Source organism: Cylas formicarius, unplaced genomic scaffold (genome assembly GCF_029955315.1).
Source record: "Cylas formicarius isolate icCylForm1 unplaced genomic scaffold, icCylForm1.1 PGA_scaffold_10__41_contigs__length_53128322, whole genome shotgun sequence".
In the NCBI taxonomy this organism is placed as follows: domain Eukaryota; kingdom Metazoa; phylum Arthropoda; class Insecta; order Coleoptera; family Brentidae; genus Cylas; species Cylas formicarius.
The window spans coordinates 15,642,772-15,664,134 of NW_026844214.1; the positions used below are offsets into that span (position 1 = coordinate 15,642,772).

Consider the following 21,363-nt stretch of genomic DNA (forward strand, 5'->3'; position numbering starts at 1 on the left):
TCCAGAAATAGCTGTCAAAATTGGGATGTCAAATGATTACCTAACCTCGTTAAATTGAGGTTATGTTTTATTTTTAAACTATTAATCTACTTTGAAAAATATTTAAGTTAAAATAACTAAAAATATCCTACATCGCGATGGGTCGGCGTAAGGCTGGATTTAGGAAAAACCATTTTTTCAAACATCAGAGAAATCAAGTAAGATCAGAAACGTGCTATTATTTTAATTTTAAGCATGAGACACAACATCGCTACAACTTTAGAATCTTTTTGCATTTCAGGCACCGGTGACACGGGAAACAAAAGAAACTAGAAAACCCTACAATGCTATTATAAGAGAAAACGAGAAATTCATAACATATTATAAGGTATTTTCCCCCAAAAAAAATTCATGTCTACAGTTTCATTCCTTTGTTTTGCAGACTCAAAATGTATGTAAAAAAGACGAGTTTGATGACTTTATTAATCACATGAAAACTGACCTTCCATCTACTTTCCGAATAACTGGCTCAAAAGAAGTGGCTCGAAAAATGCTTGAACTAGTTGAGGAGAAACTAATCAAGGATTGTATTAGCCAAGAAGAAGCAGACAGGTCGCCGAACATATATCCTCTAAGTTGGTAAGATATTCTATTTAATGGTATTCTTAGGGTATAGAAACATTGCCTAAAGGTATCCCAACAAACTGGCCTGGCAACTGGAACTGACAAGGAAAGACATCAGAAGACTTGAAGCTTACTATAAATTACACAATTTTTTAATCTCGGAAACTGAGCATGGAACAATATCTCGGCAAGAAACTGTTAGTATGATACCTCCTTTGCTGCTTGATGTCCAGCCTGAGCATAAGGTGTTGGATATGTGTGCCGCCCCTGGCTCCAAAACTGCCCAACTTCTTGAAATGCTTCATCAGAATGATGATCCCATACCCCCAGGGTTTGTAATTGCAAATGATGTCGACAATAAGAGATGTTACATGTTAGTGCATCAAGCAAAAAGACTCAATTCACCCTGTGTAGCTATTATTAACCACGATAGTGCGTCATTGCCGAATATGTTCGAAACATTACCAGATGGTTCATCCCGACAGGTATTATTTAATTACATAAAATAAGTACATTGTTGAACAATGATGATTATAGTAACTGTACCTAGGTTTTGTTAAATTTGGGTTATTCCTTAGTGCATGCACAATTCGGTTTTTATTCCTTGATTTATTAAGGTGCTACTTAAGGCTTGCTGGAAAGGAAAACTTTACCATATGACATCATTAATTATTTGAAAAATGCATAATGAGGATTCTAAAGTTTTTAAAGTATACCTATTAGATAATACAGTGACCATAAGGAAGGTAAAAATTGAGGGGCCTCAGGTGGCTATGGCATTTTTATATAGCATATAGCAACTCTTTGCGGCCATAATGACTGTTGAATGCATATTTCGACAAAAGTGGAAAAAATATCAAGTTGCACATTTGGTGTGTTGATGGTATATCAAGCATATATTATGAGTAAAAAAACTATTCCTTTGAAAATAATAGTTTTTTCAACTAAAATTGTTTTGTTCATGCTCAAATTATTGTTATATAGTCGATTAATAAAATTTTAGAAATTTTTTCTGTATCTATGAAATTTTTCAAAGAAATTTTCAGAATATTTATAAAAGTGTCTTATAATTAAATATTACTTAGGCGGAGAATTTTATTTGTGTTGTGTTAAATCTGACCTTAGATTTTTGTTTAGTTCTACAATTAACTACAACCAGAAATCTGTTTCATAGAGCGACAAATAAACTATCTAATTGACTAATATAGATTCAGGCCCCAAGATTTGCCAATTTTTAAGAAATCATTTCTGTTACTGCACATAGGGAATTCAAATGTCAATTTTTTAATGTCAAACAGTTAATGATTAGAACATTTTGAACTAGTTTTGTGGTAAAAGTATTTGATAAAGTGATTAACAGTTGTGTTGTGTATTAAAAGTTCTGATATTTTCGTTTCTTTTCTGTATGTATTCAAAATTAATTTAAAATTTAAAATCTATTGTTCTGAAGAAAACAGAATCAAAATTACATGAACTTATTTAAAAAATTAAACATAACTTTTGCAGGGAGTTTTTTTCTCCAACGTTTTATTCAATGTGTTTGGTATCTTAATAATTTAATTTAAATAGTTAAATTGTTCTGTAAGCTACCTAATATTTTCCGCATAACAGCCTTTGTTCCCAAATGTGAGCCGTTAAATAAAACTTTTCAAATGACCCGGGTTTGCGCACATTGACTGCCCTTTCCTAACATTTTTTGATGTTTGCTTTTTTATGAGCATAAGTTTCTAGACATCTAGAAGCTATTTGGGTACAGTTTGGCGTGTCGGTGAGATGGTAAAATATCGCTCGACAAATATATCCGACAAACATCTTCGGGATGTAGATTTCTATGTATTATAGCTGTAGCATGTGGCAGACATATTTCCTTAATGTTGCGGTGGCGGGCATAGTCTTTTAGTTCCTTAAAGTTGACAAATCATAAATTATATCAATAATGTTCATTTTTATTTATCATATAGATACAGTTTGATAGGATTTTATGCGACGTGCCTTGTTCTGGCGATGGGACCATGAGAAAAAATCCGGACATTTGGATGAAATGGACTCCCGCAAATGCCCTTAATCTTCATGGGTCAGTTAAATAATTGTCCTCAAAACAAGGATACTTTAGTATAACAGTTAAACAGATCTTCAACTTTATAGAATTCAATATAGAATACTGCGAAGAGGTGCTGAATTGCTAAGCGTGGGTGGCAGAATTGTGTATTCGACTTGTTCGTTAAATCCTATAGAGAATGAGTCAGTCATTCATAGGATTCTAGTAGAGGCTAACGGTTCGTTGGAACTTGTGGACGTCTGTAACGCTCTGCCGGGCCTGAAGTATACCCCTGGTAATATTTTCGAGTCGGTTTTCTAATCGCATTAGGTGAAGCTCCGTAATCATCATAGGCATGGAAGACTGGTTGGTTTCCAGTAGAAACTTGGAGTTTTACAAATCGTTCGATGAAGTGGACGAAAAATGGAGGACTACAATCAGACCTCAAATGTTTCCGCCCGCGGTCACAAACAGGGAGAAGTATCATTTAAATAGATGGTAAGAGATATGTTTTCTTGGAAGGTTTTGCCTTTCGACTCGACCGTGAATGCCACCCATGATTGATTTGATTTTTGAATCTATTGAATAGCAACAACAATAAATTTACAATATAAACATAGTCTTCCTTATTTTTAGCTACTATTAACTCAACTGCACAATAGATTTAAATCTGTGTGTGTATTCCCAATCATATTAATAATAAGTTTAGGTAAAGATTGTAAATATTCCCACTGCCAATAACCCTGTTATGTTCTAATACCATTTACACATCACTAACTCCAGACTAACTCAGAAGTTATTTAGACTAGAAATTTTATTGAAGTAAGTTAAAGTCTAAGGGCAGTGAGTTTCTGTGCTTCACGACCCAAACAATATACACTGTTAGCAAAAAGTAGCGGAACTCTTAAATATCTTGAAAACTGCCAAAGCTGGAACATTGAAATTTAACACCGACGGGTTTTTGAATATGCAGAATTAGAAATGCCCTATTTGTTTTTGTTGCAATGAATTGCGCATATTGCATCAAGTAAGGTTTCATAATTTCAAATATTTTTTGCTATTAGTTACTGAGCTACGGCAACACCGCTGTTTCAGTAAATAGTACCAGAACACTTAAACATCTTCAGAACTATCAGAGCTGGAACAAGATTCTATAACTAGGGGTTTTTAAACATGCAGAATTACAAAATGCTGACGCCAATGTTGATATTTATAATTCTTAAAAAAATATATATATTATCTGACAACACTGCTGTTAGCATTTTTGATCTCTGCATGTTTAAAACTCCCAGGTATTGAATTTTATTCTTCCAACTCTGGCAGCTTTGGAGATTATTATTTACTAAAAAAGCGGTGTAGCCGTAGTTCAGTAATTAACAGAAATAAAATTTTGATATGATTAGACTTTACGAAATTGGGGATGCGTGCCATAAAAATAAATAGGGCATTTTATTTAAAATAACAAAATTATGACGTGTTATGTAAAACTGGCAAACTTGTCAGATACTTTGCCAGGGACCGAGGATGACTTGGCTGGTAAGGCGTTGATCTGCCAACTCGAACTTGCCGGAGGTTGTGGGTTCGATTCCCACCGGCAGCCTTGGGTGTTGTGTGCGAGAAAAATTGTTATGCGGATGCCGGAAAATGGGTGCATCTCCGAATTTGAGATGAGCCCAATTAAGCGTAAAGAAAAAAAAAAGATACTTTGCCGTTAGCATTTTTTAATTCTGCAATTTAGAAAACCTCTATGCGTTGAATTTCTTCGTTTCAGCTTGAGTAGTTTTGGGCATATTAAACCGTTCGGATGCTTTTTACTGAAAAAGCAGTGTTGCTGTAGCTCAGTAACTAATGGAAACAAAATTTTTAAATTATGAGACCTTACTATACTAAATTCAATATGCGCAGTTAAGTGCAACAGAAGTAAATATTGCATTCCATTTAAAATAACCAGACTTGTCGTGTAACGTGAAAGTGGCATGTTCTGCATGTTCTAAACCTCCCAGGTACTGAATTTTATCATTCCTGCTTGAGCAGTTTTGGAGATGTTTAAGCGTTCCAGCACTTTTTACTTATCTTTTATATGCCTTTGCGTAGTACACAACATAACCTGCGGCAATGAACACTTTGACAGCACACATGTCTAGTATTGTAAACCATGACTCACATTCACTGCAAAGTGTGATGATTTTGACATAATGCTAATTATTGTTTTTATGTACAATTGTTCCCAGAGTCCCAGTCCCAGATCCCAGGTCGCTGTCTTTAAATAAAGTGAAATAAATTATTTTGATTATATATTATTATTATAATGGAATGTTCAAGCTGATCCTTTTGGAACTTCCCGAAGCAGCTAGGGCAGCACCAAGGAGGAAGATATCATTGTCAAATTATTTTTCTGCAATAAATTTCTCAGTGCATGGAATTTATAGATGATTCTCTAATTTTATTTGTTGCATATTTGATATGTTTTTTCCAATTTTAATTCTAATCTCAGAAAATACCCTGATATTTAATTTTGGACTTTCACACTTACAGCCTCTAGCAATCTTGCAATCTTCAATATCAATGGTGGTATAAATTTTAATTTTTAATTGTGAATAATACATTTAATAAAATATAGAAAACTAAGCGTTTTGAGAAGAAAATGCGTAAGACTTAGTAGCGAAGTCTAGGTTGCAGTGGCTATTCTCACTCAACCACAAATCAGCCATGGTGAAAACTTCCAGGTTCAAAATTGAGAGATCCAGATTAATTCCATTCCACGTGACACATGTGTATCAGTTAATATCCCAGCCAATAAATGTATTCGATAATTAAATAATCACTAACTCTAACCCTATAATGTATACCCAAAAAGAAAAAAAAATAGTGTATTTATTTGAACGAGTCAAAGCTTGTCAGATACGTGCTCAGATATCTTGCTTATATATAAGTGTAATTATTGAAATGAATTACTTTGCAGTCTGCGCATTTTGCCACATCAGCAAAACACCGGTGCGTTTTTCGTAGCAGTTTTGAGGAAAGTAAAACCTTTCACATCTAATGAAAAAGCAATCAAAGACGAAGAGGCGGAGGAAACCAAAAAACGAGAAAACGAAGACTCTCGCCTGCCACAGAACCAGAGGAAGCGTAGACGCAGGGACGGATACCGGGAGGACCCGTCCGTTCGTGTTTTTCGACGACGACGAGCCGGTATGGACAGATATCAAGAAATTCTACGAAATATCGGACCAATTCGAATCGAAGTGTTTGCTGACCAGATGCCCCGTGGGTAAAAAAAAGAACATATATTTGACGTCTGAGGGAGTAAGGGATCTGGTCGTTGCAAACCAGGGTCGATTGAAGTTTATTAATACGGGCGTGAAGGCATTCGTCAGGTGCGACAATAAAAACATGAAGTGTCCATTCAGGTAGGATTGATGAACTCGACTTGTCCGTTAAATTTCCAGTTTAATTAATTTACGTATTATATACAGTTATAATTATACAGCGCGCAAAAAATTCGTACAAATTCGTACAGTCGTTGGGAGACGATTTTTCGTGAAAAAATCGATGTAAACATAATATCCTAAATTTTCAGTTTCGAGGTGTTTTGAATTTTAAGAAATGATAAAACAAAGGAAGTGAGATATCAAAAAGTTTTTAGCAGCTCTTTTTTTGTATAAAATTTACTTTTAAAAATAATCAGAATGGCTTTTTTTTAGTAATGGACGTTACTGTAACAAAAAATAATCATTTAGTCATTTCAGTCATGAAAACGGTGCTTATGTTTGGTGCGTTATAGGAAAAATACGCCTCATACAAAATTTGTGAAAAGTCAACTTTTTTCAGTGGTGTAGTTTGTCATATATTCTGATAAATAATTGAAAACATTTTCAAATTTTAGTATATTCTTATACCCCAAATTTTGTTTTAGAAATGAGAACAATTTTATATAAATAATGACAATAAAACTCTACTCTAAAATATGCTTTTTAAAAGGTTACTTTTCCTGCAAAAAAATTGACGAACTACATAAATAATTGTTTTTTTTTTAGAATCGCTAATGATGGCCTGGAAAGCATCTATCCGTACGTTGGAAAAAGTCGCAAAGTTGATATACCGAGGGACGACTTGATAACTTTGTTGATGAATGACAAGCCGCAGAAGTCTCCGCCCATAACTAGCCTGTCAAGGACCGTCCAAGACCAGGTGCGAGATTTGAGTAAGTGTCCACTAAATGGGGTATTTTGTAAAGAGAACTTGTGATTCATTCATTCAGATTCTTAATGAAACAATAGAAACAGTAAATCCAAATTGTGGCACTATTTGAACAAAAAATTTTTGGAATTTACTGTAACTATTTCATTTAAACATACTACTTAATTGTACAAATTAGTAATTAGGATATTTTGGTACACAGTTTTAATTAAAATATTGTTTATACAAAACTACAGACGAATTTAGTTAATTTGGACATGTATATATATATATATATATATATATATATATATATATATATATATATATATATATATATATATATATATATATATATATATATATATATATATATATATATATATATATATATATATATATATATATATATATATATATATATATATATATATATATATATATATATATATATTACAAAAGAAACTAACCAAACCCCTTTAAAATATATATTTTTGTTATTGTACCTATAATATGCAACAAATTCCTTAACTAAGTAGGCAAAATTGTTAATTTCATATAACTGTTTCGCTTATATTCAAAAATGGTGAAATATGGTATACAAGTTATTACTTCGTTTGAACTTATAATAAAATACAGGTTGTTATTGTGTCAAAAAACAGAGTTTTGGCCATAATATATTTCTTGGACTTGTCGCGCTACGCGCATTGCGTATCAAGAATAAAAACTTTATTGATCTAGCCATTTAGAATTTCGTGAAAGATTTGCCCAGAAATGTCCAGAACTTTTAAGGTGATGCTCAATTTGAATTACTTCCGGGAAATAGCTATTTTTAATAATAAGTGAGCGAAATATGACTTTTTTTCAGGCGTCTGACAAATGCCAAGGTATTTTGTAATGAAGCGAAGTGGAAAAACGTATGTTTACATTTTATCCTTATATTTATTTTTATTTCCACTTAGGCCCCGGAAGTTGTATTTTAATTTACAAGGAAAATATGAAAGATAGCAACATCCCACTAATTATTCATGTAAGCGGTTGGCGTGGTACGACTTCTTTGCGCTGTTATATGACCCAGCACAGTACCGTACATTTACTCAGATTGCTGGGCGGTGACATCTCCAAATACGGTAAATCGAGACTATTGTCTTCGTTCCGGACCCGTGCATTTTAAAACGATTGGTTTTATTTTAGACGTGAACAAGTTCAAAAAAGCTGATGACGAGGGTTTGAAGAGTGTCGGTAGTGACGACACGACTAGTAAATACGACGAAGAGGCAAAAGTAATTGCTTCGGAGTAAAAACCTTTTGTATTATTCGCAAATGTTTTTAATACACCAGACATTTTTTAAGAATCTGCTTTTTTTTTCATGTTCGAGGTCTATGGTGCGGAACGACAGCTACATTGTTCCAGAGCTCTTCGGAATGGATGGTTTCCTTTTTGGTTTAATTCTTCTTTGATTATTTGCTCTACCATGTTTTTGTATTCTTCCTCTTCCTTGGCGCCTTCCTGGAGTTGCTTCTCCAGTTCTTCTTTTTCTTTTTGCTATAAAATGTATATCTGTTGTTATTCCAACAGTAAATTGCGGACACGTACCCTGGAAATGTTGTTGTACTCAATTTGCCTCTTCAGATCGTCACGATATTGCAAAGCAGCCTGCAGCTCTAGACGATTGCTCTCTGCCTGCAACCTCTCGTTTGTTTCAAAAGCGATGAGCAGCAGTTCATTCTCTGCTTGCTTCAGTTTCAGCCGTTCCTCAGCCTCCTGTCTCTTGTACTTGATCTGCTGCGCACGTTCGGCCAATACATCCTGCAAAAAGCGAACTTGGTGAAAATTACTAATGTAAAGCACACTAAATATTTTCAGAGCTTGCAACTTGATATAGTCTCATCATAATTTTGTAGCGCCTTAACTATCCTTAACTATACGTCAAGTCAGCCTAGCTGAGAACCTGTTGTAGTTTGCGTTTGGCTTCAATCAACTTGCACCGGGCTTCGTTATGTTTCGCTTCAATTGATTTTCGATGTATTTCGAGCAACTCATCGAGCTTTTCCTCCTCCAGTTTCCTCTGCTTTTCCAAGTCCCTCAAGTGTTTTCGGTAGAGCTCTGTTTCTCTTCTAGCTCGCTCGCTCTGCTCTTTCCAAGAAGCCTTTTCCCGCTCTAGCTCCACCTACAAAATGTACAATACATCAAAATTATTATATATCATCCGTCTATCGACACTTGCCTGTGTTAAATTGATCAGCGCTTTGTCTAAAGCGTTCTCCTGCTCGCGTCGTTCAGCCTGCAGCCTGTCCTGATGAGCTATTTGTTCAAGGAGCTGTTTCGCTGTTTCGTCGCGCTTTTTTTGTTTCGCTCTTAAGGCTGTGGAAAACGCATTCATCAATAAAGCAAATGTCAAAAATTGCAAAAAAGGCGTGGTGTACATCTCTCGGCACTTGACTCACAATATTAATATAGTGCCTAATTGTGGTATAATAATTTTAAATAAGAAAAAACTTTTAGCATGCAACGAGTGACCCGACTGGGCTGGGTCCGACCCTGTATGCGACCAAAAAAACGGGAATGCGGGAAGGAGCGCATGATTACAGAGTTGGCGGTCTGAAAATAACTCGAATGTTCCACGCCTGAACTGAGAAGGCGCTAAAGGGCGGTAAAGAGCTCTCCAATAATCTCGACTACAAGTTCTAGTTCCTCTTCCATCATAAGGAAGGGTTCCGCTAATAAAGACACATCTGGAATAGATTTAAAAAAAATATCTATAAATATTTTAAAAATTAGGTCTCTTGAACTGAACCCGTCGCTTTCAAGCATGAAAATAAAAATAAAATGATATTTTTGGTACGACTGGAATGCATTGCTATGCTCAAATGCCTATTTTCCGATGCTCAAAATTATCCTTTTTAGGTTAAGTGTGTTGTCTGGGAAAGCGCCATCTGACATTTTTGTGTGGTTGTCATCTAACTTATAGAATATGGAAGATAAATATCAGACAGCTGTTTTGAATTGTTCTTGTTTTCTACTTCTCGAAGAACTAGTTTCTTGTGTTTTTATTTTAATCATCAATTGTTATAATGATAAATAACTTAATAAAATATGTGCTTCTACTTAGTCTTATGCAAGAAATGTATCTGGGTGATGAATATAATGAAGAACTCAATGAATAATATTTTAAAACTTTGCAGCCCAAGCTCTTTCATGTAATTTTAAACATTAATTGTCTCAAATGCGTTTTTTTAAATTTTTATATTCAAAAAATATATATAAATTCTAAAAGCCATTAAATAAATTTGTTCATTTCATCCGTGACTACGAAAATTCCAGAATAATATATAAATAAATAAATTTATAAACTTAATGACTTAAAATTGAAACCGACCGGAAATTTTACGTTTGCTATACTTAGTGCATGCTTGCTCCCAAATTTTTAATTTTTGCTTTAAAATGTGAAACTTTTAGAGTTGACTCTATTCATTCCACTCCGCATAACCGAACGCAAACCGAGTCACTTTACTTTGGTTAAATACCCAACACTCAAACAAATAGACCGTCTATTTGTTTGAGTGTTGGTCCAGAGTGACGCGAAGAAAAACTCGACAATTTATCGAATTAATAACCGCTATTTTGAAAGGAATACCTTTTATCTCTTCAATCTTTAACTCCTCCGCCAGTTTTTTCATTTCCATTGTTTCTTCGTGGGTGCCTTGTTCGTACTCGTCTTTCAACAACTTCTTGCATTCCATTTGCTTTTTCCACGTATCGGCAATTTCTTTTTGCCTGTTTTTCCTTTCTTCCAAATCCTGAGCTTCCCGTTTCCTCTAAAATCGATTGATAATAGGACACATTCATATATACATGGTGGCGCAATAGTGTATCTCCCTTATTTGTCACTATTGTGAATTCTGTTAATTTTTTTTGTAATAAGTGTTGTGCAAAATCAAATTATTTTTAAGCATTTCAAAAACATTTTCAATTATACAGGCTATTTCATAAAAATATATTTTGCATATTACGATTACGAAAAAATAGAAAATATTAAAGAAAAACGTGTTTTTTTTTAGACAAAACTGCCTCATGCAGCCAGTTGACCACTGAACCTCTAACAATTGACGTCACAACCAATCAGAGGGCGTTTCTGAAATTTAGGACTACACATCATATTATGTAGATTTAAACGAAGCCTACTAGGTTAAAGTCTCTGCATGAAGTACCTTAACTTCTAATTCTTTGGCGCATAACTCGTGCCACATCCTCTCCAGCTCCCTATCCGCTTGCCTTCTAGCTTCGTTTTCTTTAATCTGCTGAAGCTGTATTTGTTTGGATTCAATCAAGTTCTTTTGGATCAGTTTCGGCGTTGATTCGGGGCACTTGTTCCTGCACAACACAAATGATTCGTACCAATCCCGATGCCGGCGTTAACGTAGGTATACTTGGTCTCAAAGTGTCGTCTTGGCTTTTGACGGCAATTATCAAAATAACCTTACAATTCGGTATTGTAGGACAGAGCATCAAGGATGGTGTTCGGTATCTACCTGAGTCGGCCCCGTGAATAAATTATTGGTTGGTGGGTTAACCCAGTATGAAGGTACGTAATTAGTTTTTGGGGAATGGTCCGTCAAAAGCCAGGACGATATACTTTGAGACACACTTTACCGGTATTGTGTGATTCGCTTTTGACGTACGAGCTCCAAACGTTCGGCCTCCCGTTGGGCCTTCAACAGTTCTGCACGCTGTTTCATCTCCGCCATCTTCAGATCTTGTTTTTTTTGTATGTTATTTATGGTTTCATAGTAGAATTGTCGTTCTTCTATGCAAAGCAACTCCCGGAGCCTAAAAGTTAGCCACACTTTTCAATTTTTGGACCAATTAAAGAGCGGCGATTTAGATTTAAAAGAAGAATTAAAAAAAAATCCATGTTTACATTTAAAAAAATTTAATCTATGCGTATATCTTCATAATTTCTATTTTAAAATACTGTAGATTTCATTTTAGGGACTGATTTGATCACCCGGCGCAAGTCTTACTTTTTTCTTCTTTCTTCAACCGAGTCGTCGTAAGCTTTTAACTTTTCCAGAACTCGGTCTCGAATTTCCTTCTTGAATTGTTTTCCCCTCTCATGTTCGTCGTATTTGCCGTTGAAGAAAACCTCATTGATAGGCCTGCGATCAACGCGGAGGTCATCTTTATTCTACGATGCAAAAGAATGGCGGAAACTATAGCAAAATTGTAACGCTATATTAAAATTTACCTTCTTGGGCGGTTCGGTGGTGCAAATCTCGTTGATCGTCGATTGGGGATGATCTTGAGAATTGAAAGGAGCACCGAACATATTTTCACTCACTAAATAATGAAATATAACAGAAGGGGGTGTGCGTAACTGTTTCCTAGAGACCGGTAAATAGAGTCGGTAGATCGGCGATTCAAACAATTAATCCGCCGTTCCCACTATCCTTCAACCCAAAAAACTTTTGTCGTTGCAGTTCGGAAAAGTAATTTAATTTAATTGCATTTTAACAATGATTTTCCAAAATATAATTCAAAAAAATCAGAACGGCTAATATTCAATATTCTATATTCAAAATCTTAAAAAAAAATCTGATTTGATAGCTGGAAGGATAGATAGAGGTTAGCATTATTAAAAAACTCATTTTATAGAGGATGTGCCAACGTTTTATGCCGAGATGTATTATTATAGAACAAAGTCTCAAATCAGTGCTTAGTAGCTCTAGTCGCGAAACTAACAAAAATAAATACAATGCGAAAATTTAACCACAACTATTAATACCTTAACAACAGAACAAGAACTAACAACCATTTTTTGAAATTCACCATAGCGAGTACAATTATATTTTTACGTGTTTAACGAATACGGTATACCTCCTCATATTTTTGTATCCATTTATCGTTTATTATACGTCTTTGATGTATTTGCAATCGGATTATTCACTCCTGTATTACATCTTGAATAATGACTGAACTAATGAATAGTTCATAATCTTTTATTTAAACAATATTATTAGATAGTAACCATTTTACATTAAAAGTTGGCATTGATTTCTTGGGTTGGCACTTGCTCGTCTGCGCCAATATACACCAGAACGGTGTGTATCATCAGCATATGTAAAGTAGTGAGTTTTAAGTTCTGCATTTTTCAAGTGTAGAATATACAGAGAGTAAAGCAGCGTCCCAAGTAGTAGTCCATATGTATTTGTTATACGGATATCCGGTTGCCGTCCATAAAGCTTGGATAAATTAAGCCATATTACCTTTGAATCCCCATAAGCTGCAGCTTGTGCAGCAATATGTCAAAACTAACCACGTCAAAAGCCTTCCTCAGGTTTACGAATATTGCGACAACTATTGGATTCCTATGCAAAGCGTAATAGATATATAGGTGGTTCACGGATTGTGCTGCAGATGCATGCCGATTCTACAAAACAGTTATTTTTGTAGCCTTATGGTGGATGTATTTCAAACACTTACAGAGGAGACAAGTATATTACGTATTATTTTTTCCACAATGTTTTTTGTTAAACAATAATATATCAAAGCTGAACAAAAAAAATTAGTGCAAATTTAAAGAGAAGGATCTTTCAAGCTGTGTTTGGGATATCAAATTAGCATATTAAGCAATTATATGTTACAAGTTAGATAAACAGCACTGAAGAAGTTTATCAAAATATTGCATATACCATACTCTTTCTACGACTATTAGTTTTAGAGCACATTTTGCGAATGGGCATGAATACGTGAACCTCAGAATTGACAAACATCAAAATACCCCTATTCCTAAAATCTGCCGAAAATACCCCATGGCTCGCAATCCCCTGACTAAAATAACGGAAATGTCCGAAGTGGCTGCTATCATAAAGAACGAATCTGAGGTCTTAAAGTGGGAGTAGCAGAGCAATACTTGTTGCTACAATAGAATTTTGTCTAAAGTAAATAATTACGAAAAGTGTAGCAATGAAGTGGACAACCTGTATAGTGTGTCTCAAAGTATATCGTCTTGGCTTTTGAGAGACTTTCACCACTGAAGTAATTACGACTTTCATACCTATTGTTACTGGGTAAACCCAACAACCGTTAATTTATTCATAATTAAGAGATAACACAGGGGCGAGTCAGGTAGATGTCGACCAGGTGTCGGCTGATAATCAGTGACAGCGTGTTATCCTGCGTTTCAAAAATGCTTCTTACGAGTATATCCCTAATTTTTCCGTCATGTTGCGTCGAACTCACATGATATTTTGACTACCGAAAACAAATTGTGAAATGTGTATAAATGTTTTATAAGTAGAGCATCTATTAAACAAGAAGCTTAACAAAACTGTCTTCTTACAAAAATTCCAATATCTCCGACAAAGGATATTGATAACAGTGAATGAATGATCTCACAGTCCGGATAATAGTGAATAAGATATCATAAGAAGAAAAATGAAATTCAGAGTGCAAAAAGCCTAGAAGAAGATGAAAACAATATAATTATTAGCCGTGTCGTTCTCCACAGAATTATTGGGAGAATGGGATTTAAATACTAATCGCACAGATTGAGTATTTTTAGATTCGGGGAATTAAAACGCATAGATCCAAAAACAGATACATAATTTGATGCACACACTATCTAAAAGATGGGTTCATTCCAGTAAAATAAAGGAAAACGCATAACCATAATTCGCACTGGATTAGAAGAAGAATTTATCCCAAACTGTTTGCTGTTGTCTGCGAACAAAATTGGGGACTCTAATTTGGGATATCAAGAAGATAAAAGTGCAAAATATTTTTGAAAACTGGTTTCAAAATTATCTTTAAAAAAATATTCAGGATAACAGTGTCGTACGGGATAACGCAAGTTATCACAGCCGCCAACTACCTTCAAAATGCACCAAATTCATCAAGTAAACAGACTTAAATTAAAAGAAGGTGCAATTTTTGAAAGTGTAAAATTCATATGCAGAACTTTTACATAATATAATATTTAATGTTTATATTTTTAAAACACGTTCGAAGTCGGTCCCTGATGCTCTGTTCCGCAATAACGACCGGTCAGGTGTCGGCAAGTAATTTCGATAATTGCCGTTAAAATCCAAGACCATATATTCTGGAACATACCATATCAACATATTTTAGCTATTCTTCTGATGTCATTTCAACACCGATTCAAGTAATATATCGATCACGTGTTGACACACCAATTACGTTAATTGCCAATACCGTTGAAAACGGAAGTTGCCGAACATCGTATCGAGTTACCGACGTCCCGTTCCGAATTACCGCGTTAGTCGTCGCAATTCGAACTTCGGACACACGCCACCTTACGTCCATCCGCGCGACGTCGCCGTCGTGTCGTCCTAGAAGTCGCCATGAACCTCATAAACACGAAAGTGGTGGTCGCTCTTCTCCTCGGATTCATCCGCTTCTTCTTCGGCATCCTGCCCGTCAAACTCTACCGAGTGTTGCGACGATGGGAGGACGCTACCTTAGACTCCAACACGTTCGTCAACAAACGTCGCCACGATCAACTCAACTGCTGGGTGATGCTTTGCCAGAGCTTCGGGGGCGGCGTCCTCTTCGCCACCTGCTTCTTGCACATGATGAAGCAGCTTTTTCTCTCCGTGGAGGAATTTAAGGTGATACGAAATGTTCAGACTGAATACCCGCTTTCCCAGTTGGCCATCTCGGTCGGTTTTTTCTGCATCTACTTCCTCGAGGAATGGTCGCACTGGCTCATCGAGAGAAAAGTGAATAGCGAGTGCACAAAAAAGGCCATCGACAAGATAGCCAGCAATCTCTCGAAGCCTTTAGAGGGTTGCGTGAAAATTGCTCCGGTAGAGGACACGAAGCGACCTGCGAGCGAGACCAGGAAAAACTCCGGAGTTTCTCTGATCGACTCTGGCCTAAATTCGGCTACATCCAGGAGTACCAGAGTTGGCAGTACGAAATCCGCCCGTTCTGTCGTATCGGAGAAAGAAGACGCGGAGAAAGTAACGAACCGCGAGAAAATAATGCGTTGCGTCCTCACCATAGCGGCGTTGTCGTTGCATTCGATCATCGAAGGCCTCTCCATTGGGCTGCAGCGACGGGCCGTAGAAATCTGGTACCTCTTCACGGCTGTCAGCATCCACTCGGCTACCATACTTTTCTGTCTGGGTTTGGAATTGTTGCTTGCACGTACCAGGATACGGTTCATCGTGATACAAATGGGGGTGCTGGCGCTCGCCACGCCTTTCGGAATGCTTTTAGGGCTTATCGTGACAATAGAGACACCCGGAGAAACCACTGCCAAGTCTATTGTTACCATATTGTTGGAGGGATTGTCGGCGGGTGCCATTTTGTACATCACGTTTTTCGAGATACTCAACAGGGAAAAGGAGAGGCGGGTGCATCGGATGCTGAGGGGGTTGTGCATCGTCGGCGGGTTCGCGATGATGGGGTTGCTGCAACAGATCGAAACGATGTACGCCGTTACGCAAGTGGTCGTTTTGGAGCGAAACCGCACCAGGACTTAAGCCATAAAAGTCGATATTAAATGCAATGAACATTAGAGGTCGTTAATTATTTAAAGGAGCGGGTCGATTTTTTGCGACTCATTAATTTGTTGTGCACACATATATCTGTGATTTCCAAAGGAAATGTTTGAATATTATACGTTATTAGTCGTTGAAATTGGTTTTAATTTTTAGGATTCCGGGTCTTCTGCTAAAGTCACTCTTGTGGATAATAACATTACTTGTTTTTTAACGCAAGACAAACGCGATAAAACGGTTTCTCTGTAGGCACGAGCAGCGATAATATACAGATTTAATCAGTGTACAGAGAGGACCAATTTGGACACTTTTTCTATAAGAGATAGACGAAAACTAATATCACTAAAAACCGCAGATGGGTATGTAGTACTGTTTCAGAATTATGTGGTGTTTTTGGAAAATGTGCATTCTAAAAAATTTTGTGTTTCGGTGAAAACATTTCTAAAGCAACTTTTTAGACAGAATTATCAAACGACAAATTGATTTTTATAAGAGACATCCTATATATTATTGGAAATTATCGGAAACTACCTTTCGAAAAATCAAAAGACAATACTTATATTTTGCTCTACACTGCGTACTTGTAAGGTTAGTTGGCAAATAGATCGGATATTTATAGTTTATTTTATGAAAACTGATAAGATTGCGTGATGGTGATTGGCGTTGATTCTTTAAAATTTATTTGAAAGGTTAAACTGAAACTGTCTTTACAACGAAAATTAGAATTTGGCCACGCATTTGTGTTCTGTATTACGATACTGTCCAAAGCCTGCATGTTGAACGTATTTATATTGTTTTATTATTTATTGTTTACCAGAAACTATATTTCTTCACCAAGAAATCCGCACCAAACATTACACAAGCCTAAAAAAAAAAACAAAATATCAACATTTGATTTCAAATTCGCAAATACACATTGCAGTTTTATTTTTAATCGTTTTTTAGAAAGGCACGGGTATTTTTAATAAGAAAAGCATTGTTATTGCAAAATTCCACGGTATGGAAAGCATTAGAGATGGGGCAAGTGAATAGAAGGTAGTACATTGTTTCAGCCTTTATTGGAGAATTAAATTAATCTTAATTGTGTGATAATTCTTAAAATTGGCAACTTAAATATAGGTGGTAGATCAAAGGGTGCAACCCCTGAGTAAAAATTCGTGTAGTGTGAACCGGCTGCAATGTTGATATCTACTTCAAAAAGTTTTGTTTTAAAACATTGTAAGATGTTATTCCTTTGCGTCCTGGAATGATATATGATGGATTTCTGTACCACTCACCATAACCCACCCACGCTCTCTAATCTGACATGCCCAGTTGAATTTGGTGTGCCTTGTGTTATTGATCAGAGATGGCTGGCGATCAAAACACCGTCTCGGGAGACGACTCTCGTCCATTCTTAACACTTACATTAGAAAAGTGAGGCAAGATTTAAAGGTTTGGTAAATTAAGTGCGTGGAACCTGTTTCAAGGCGAAGTAAAGCACTTGAAGTTGATTTAGGAAGTAACAATAATCTTTTTAAAAAGTAGGTCGGTACTTGCTCAAGAACGTATGCCCCAAACTGGAAGACATTCGGAAAAAATATTCAGTATATTTAACAGTATTAAGAGAAAAGTTTACTCTTTCTCACCATCGACGAGGCGCTGAATGACTCGCTTTCGAAATTGATGTGTCTGCCATTTATCTAAGCAAAGAGGAAGAAGAGAATGTCACACCAAAGTAATTAAACCTTTTAACCACATCCAGCCTTGAATCACACAAGAAGAGATTTGGCTGGGCTGCCGAAACACAACTTTAGTTTTTTTGAGCATTGATTGTAAGGGAATTTTTCGCTTGCGTACCTGGCCAAACAACATGTTCTTGTAATTGACTCTCTGATTCAGTTAATAAAATGACATCGTCTGCGTAGGCCACTAAGGTGAGGCTATGAAACGCACCGACAGAGAGGCCTTGAAAATCCCTTGATGAAATGTAGGCGTCAGTATACGCAAGAAAATGGAAAAAAGTAAAGGGCTCACTGTCGCCACTGGTTCCAAAGCAAAATATGAGGGATCGAAATAAAAGCGCGTTTAAAATCAACAAAAGCTACAAAAACCTTTGTTTTTATCAGTCTAAGTTGGAGTTGAATCACCGAGGGTAAAACATAAACGTTGTCGATAGAGCCGCGTCCAGATCATAAAACCAGACTGATATTCGGGAATTACATGTATTCTTTCTGCCCAGTCTAAGAACTTTTTTGACAAAATCATCAAAGCTGGCTTTTTTGTGGATCATGGAGAACAGCACTTGACCCCTGAAATATGTTATTGCATAGTAAATACAGACATAATAACCAGTTATCTGGTAGATTTTTTAAAAAATTCGTACTGTGTTAGATCTATACCAAGGGTCTTATTGGGCTTACATTGTTTTGATGTTGTCGACAGTTATACCAGAATCAAGTAAAATTTGAAGCGTCGAATAAATGTGTGTAATCTATTACACGAGACGAATAGGCCGAGCAGAGAAAAGTCACACTCGTAAACGGTTAAATTGTTTTTTTTTTATTATGATCATTAAAATGAAGCATCGCCAGATTTGGTGTTGATTTTTTGTATGCGATAGAATAGAGATAACAGAAATTTCATGTAAGGTTTTTGTCAATAGAATTAAAGTTTGATTTCATGCATTTTTTTAATTGAAATTCAATCGCTTCTTTGACTTGAGACATTCACTATCAAACTAGGGTTTGGATAGTTGTGAATGTGTTTTCCTTTAATGAAAAGGTAGAGACAAGACCTAAGTTTCGAGCGGATTCCATGATCGCTATAGTAAGGTTTTCAATACTTAGTTCTACATTTTGTATGAATGTTGTTCTTGCTGAAAATGACATTGCTTGTCCCAGCGAAGACATAGTTCAGAAGTCGTGGTATATGACTCACTTTTACGCATAGAGACATTAGGTTTTAAATGAATGGGAAAATGATGAGACATAGTTGAAGCAAACACAATAGAAAAGTTCTTTAGTAAATATAAAAATAGATTTGCAAAACAAAGATGCACCACGCTGCTGCTATTACTGTTAGAAAAAGTAAACTCACTAAAAGTACCACCAGAGTTCCTTCCATTGACTACAAGTTCACAACAGAACTGTCTTTTCTGTATAATGATTGTCAAATGATTGGTATTTCGATTGGTTAGATTTTCGTGAAGGCGTTTCGGAGCGTCCTTAGAAGAAACACCCACGATCCCTGGTTGATTGTTTTTGTATTTAATTGTTAGATTTTCCTCGCCATTGTTATGTCGCCTAGGAAGCTCTCCACGAAGGTTACTTTAATACTGTCTTTAATTGCTTTGGGGTTTGATCCGACTAAATCGAGACTCGATGGAACTAAACAGAACGCGCGAGGATGAAAAGTAAGTTTGGGAGGGCGCGGTCTCGCAGAGTTTTCTCAATACGCAGTGCAGATTGTGGCCTTGAAAGGTCTATCATTCGTGAGATTCTCTTCATGAAGATTATTCATATTATTATTGTCGTTAGCAGATTCAGGGAGGTCAAAAATTAAAACGTTCTTTTCCCTTCGGGCTCTCTGAAAATTCGGCCAGCGTACAGACTGCCTCCATATACAGACCGCTTCCATATACAGACCGCCTCCATATACAGACCGCCTCCATATACAGACCGCCTCCATATACATACCGCCTCGATATACAGATCGCCTCTGTATACGGACCGCCTTCGTATACGGGCCGTCTTTGTATATGGACCGTCTTCATATAGAGAACACATTCATAAATAGATTGTTTTTACAAAGAAATTATATTTTTATATAAACAATCAATTTATCATTTTTTTTTAGATACTCGCTCTACTGCGCTCCGGTCGTGATTAAACTGTTTGAAATAATATTTTTATATTTAATTAATTTATATTTAATGAAATTAAATAAAACTGAAAATGAGATGTAAATGGAAATATCCATAAATTAAATATATTTTAACCATACGTTTTTTTAGACACTCGCTCCGCTGCGCTCCGCTCGTGACTAAATTGTTGAATATAATATTTTTATGTTGAATATAATAATTTGTTTTGGTAAAAGAAAATTAAAATTGAAATAAAAATTTTTTGGGACTAATGAAGTTTTAAGTACATATTTTTGAGTTTATTATTATTATATATTATTAATTTATATTTAAATATATTAAAAAAAAATAAATAAAATGAAATGTGGCAAAAATTATTTTGTATTAAAAATGTAAGTAAAAAGATTTCCTTATTCCTAAGATGTTTGGTATGTATTAAAAATGTAAGTAAAAAGATTTCTTATTCGTAAGATGTTTGGTATGTTTTTTTAGACACTCGCTCCGCTGCGCTCTACTCATGACTAAACTGTTGAATATAATGTTTTTATATATAATTAATTTTGTGAGTTATATTTGGATGGTTGTTAAGTTCCCTATTAACTATCATGTTTTTAGTTTTTTATGAATTTAGTTCCGACCGAGCCGATTGTTTTCGTTTTCTACCCTGTTTACTAAACTCTTCTTGACTGCAAGCGAGTAATGCTGTATCATCTGCAAAGTGTAGGTTATTTATTTTTTGATCATTTATTGAAATGCCTCCTTCCCATATTTCTAGCGACCATGATGTATTCACCGTCCGTTAAATAGTAGAGGAGGCATTATACACCCCTGTCTGACTCCTGGTTCAACAGAAAATTCCTTTAAAGCTAAATCCAGTATTCTAACTGATTCCGTAGTGTGCTGATATCACTGGATGATAAGTGAAATAAGGTGTTGCGGTACCCTCACTTGCTTTACGATTTCTCACTTGCCAGATGTCGTCTAACTTTATCGAAAGCTTTTTTATAGTCTACCAAACAAATATAAAGAGAGATGTTGAATTCCCTTGTTTTCTTTATGATTTGGCGCATATTCAGAAGATGTTCACTTGTTCTGCTTCTTTCGTTTATAATTTGCAACATTACTTTACTGACATGGGAGATGAGGGAAATTGTACTACAGTTGCTGCACT

The 21,363-nt window shown here is 35.7% G+C and overlaps 3 protein-coding genes across 3 annotated transcripts; 2 read left to right on the top strand and 1 right to left on the bottom strand.

Moving 5' to 3' along the window:
* The first annotated feature begins 25 nt into the window (after positions 1-25).
* On the top strand, positions 26-8,164 carry LOC132704879 (tRNA (cytosine(34)-C(5))-methyltransferase). Its single transcript, XM_060675188.1, is given in 12 exon segments — positions 26-197; positions 281-367; positions 422-618; positions 671-1,088; positions 2,565-2,677; positions 2,749-2,936; positions 2,995-3,139; positions 5,604-5,799; positions 5,801-6,051; positions 6,679-6,845; positions 7,783-7,950; positions 8,015-8,164. Coding segments are annotated over 12 exon segments (2,097 nt in total). The 5' UTR covers positions 26-137; the 3' UTR covers positions 8,122-8,164.
* Positions 8,117-12,169, bottom strand: LOC132704887 (cilia- and flagella-associated protein 53-like). The gene is made up of 9 exons (XM_060675201.1): positions 12,070-12,169; positions 11,846-12,009; positions 11,475-11,651; positions 11,033-11,195; positions 10,459-10,639; positions 9,049-9,185; positions 8,773-8,991; positions 8,418-8,630; positions 8,117-8,366 (listed from the first exon to the last, which is right to left on the bottom strand). The coding sequence occupies exons 1-9, from the start codon at positions 12,148-12,150 to the stop codon at positions 8,202-8,204; spliced, it is 1,500 nt and encodes a 499-aa protein (XP_060531184.1). The 5' UTR covers positions 12,151-12,169; the 3' UTR covers positions 8,117-8,201.
* A 2,944-nt stretch (positions 12,170-15,113) lies between these two features.
* On the top strand, positions 15,114-16,460 carry LOC132704309 (zinc transporter ZIP3-like). The gene has a single exon (XM_060674220.1). The coding sequence runs from the start codon at positions 15,185-15,187 to the stop codon at positions 16,328-16,330; it is 1,146 nt and encodes a 381-aa protein (XP_060530203.1). The 5' UTR covers positions 15,114-15,184; the 3' UTR covers positions 16,331-16,460.
* Positions 16,461-21,363: the final 4,903 nt, after the last annotated feature.

Bases quoted from the DNA above. Each gene is read 5' to 3' on its own strand.
- LOC132704309 (XM_060674220.1), top strand. From the start codon at position 15,185: ATGAACCTCATAAACACGAAAGTGGTGGTCGCTCTTCTCCTCGGATTC.
- LOC132704887 (XM_060675201.1), bottom strand. From the start codon at position 12,150: ATGTTCGGTGCTCCTTTCAATTCTCAAGATCATCCCCAATCGACGATC. The intron at 10,640-11,032 runs GTACTTCATGCA...AATCGATTTTAG, and splicing joins CCAAAGAATTAGAAGTTAAG to AGGAAACGGGAAGCTCAGGA. The intron at 9,186-10,458 runs GTATTCCTTTCA...CGTTTTCCACAG, and splicing joins AAAGATTGAAGAGATAAAAG to CCTTAAGAGCGAAACAAAAA.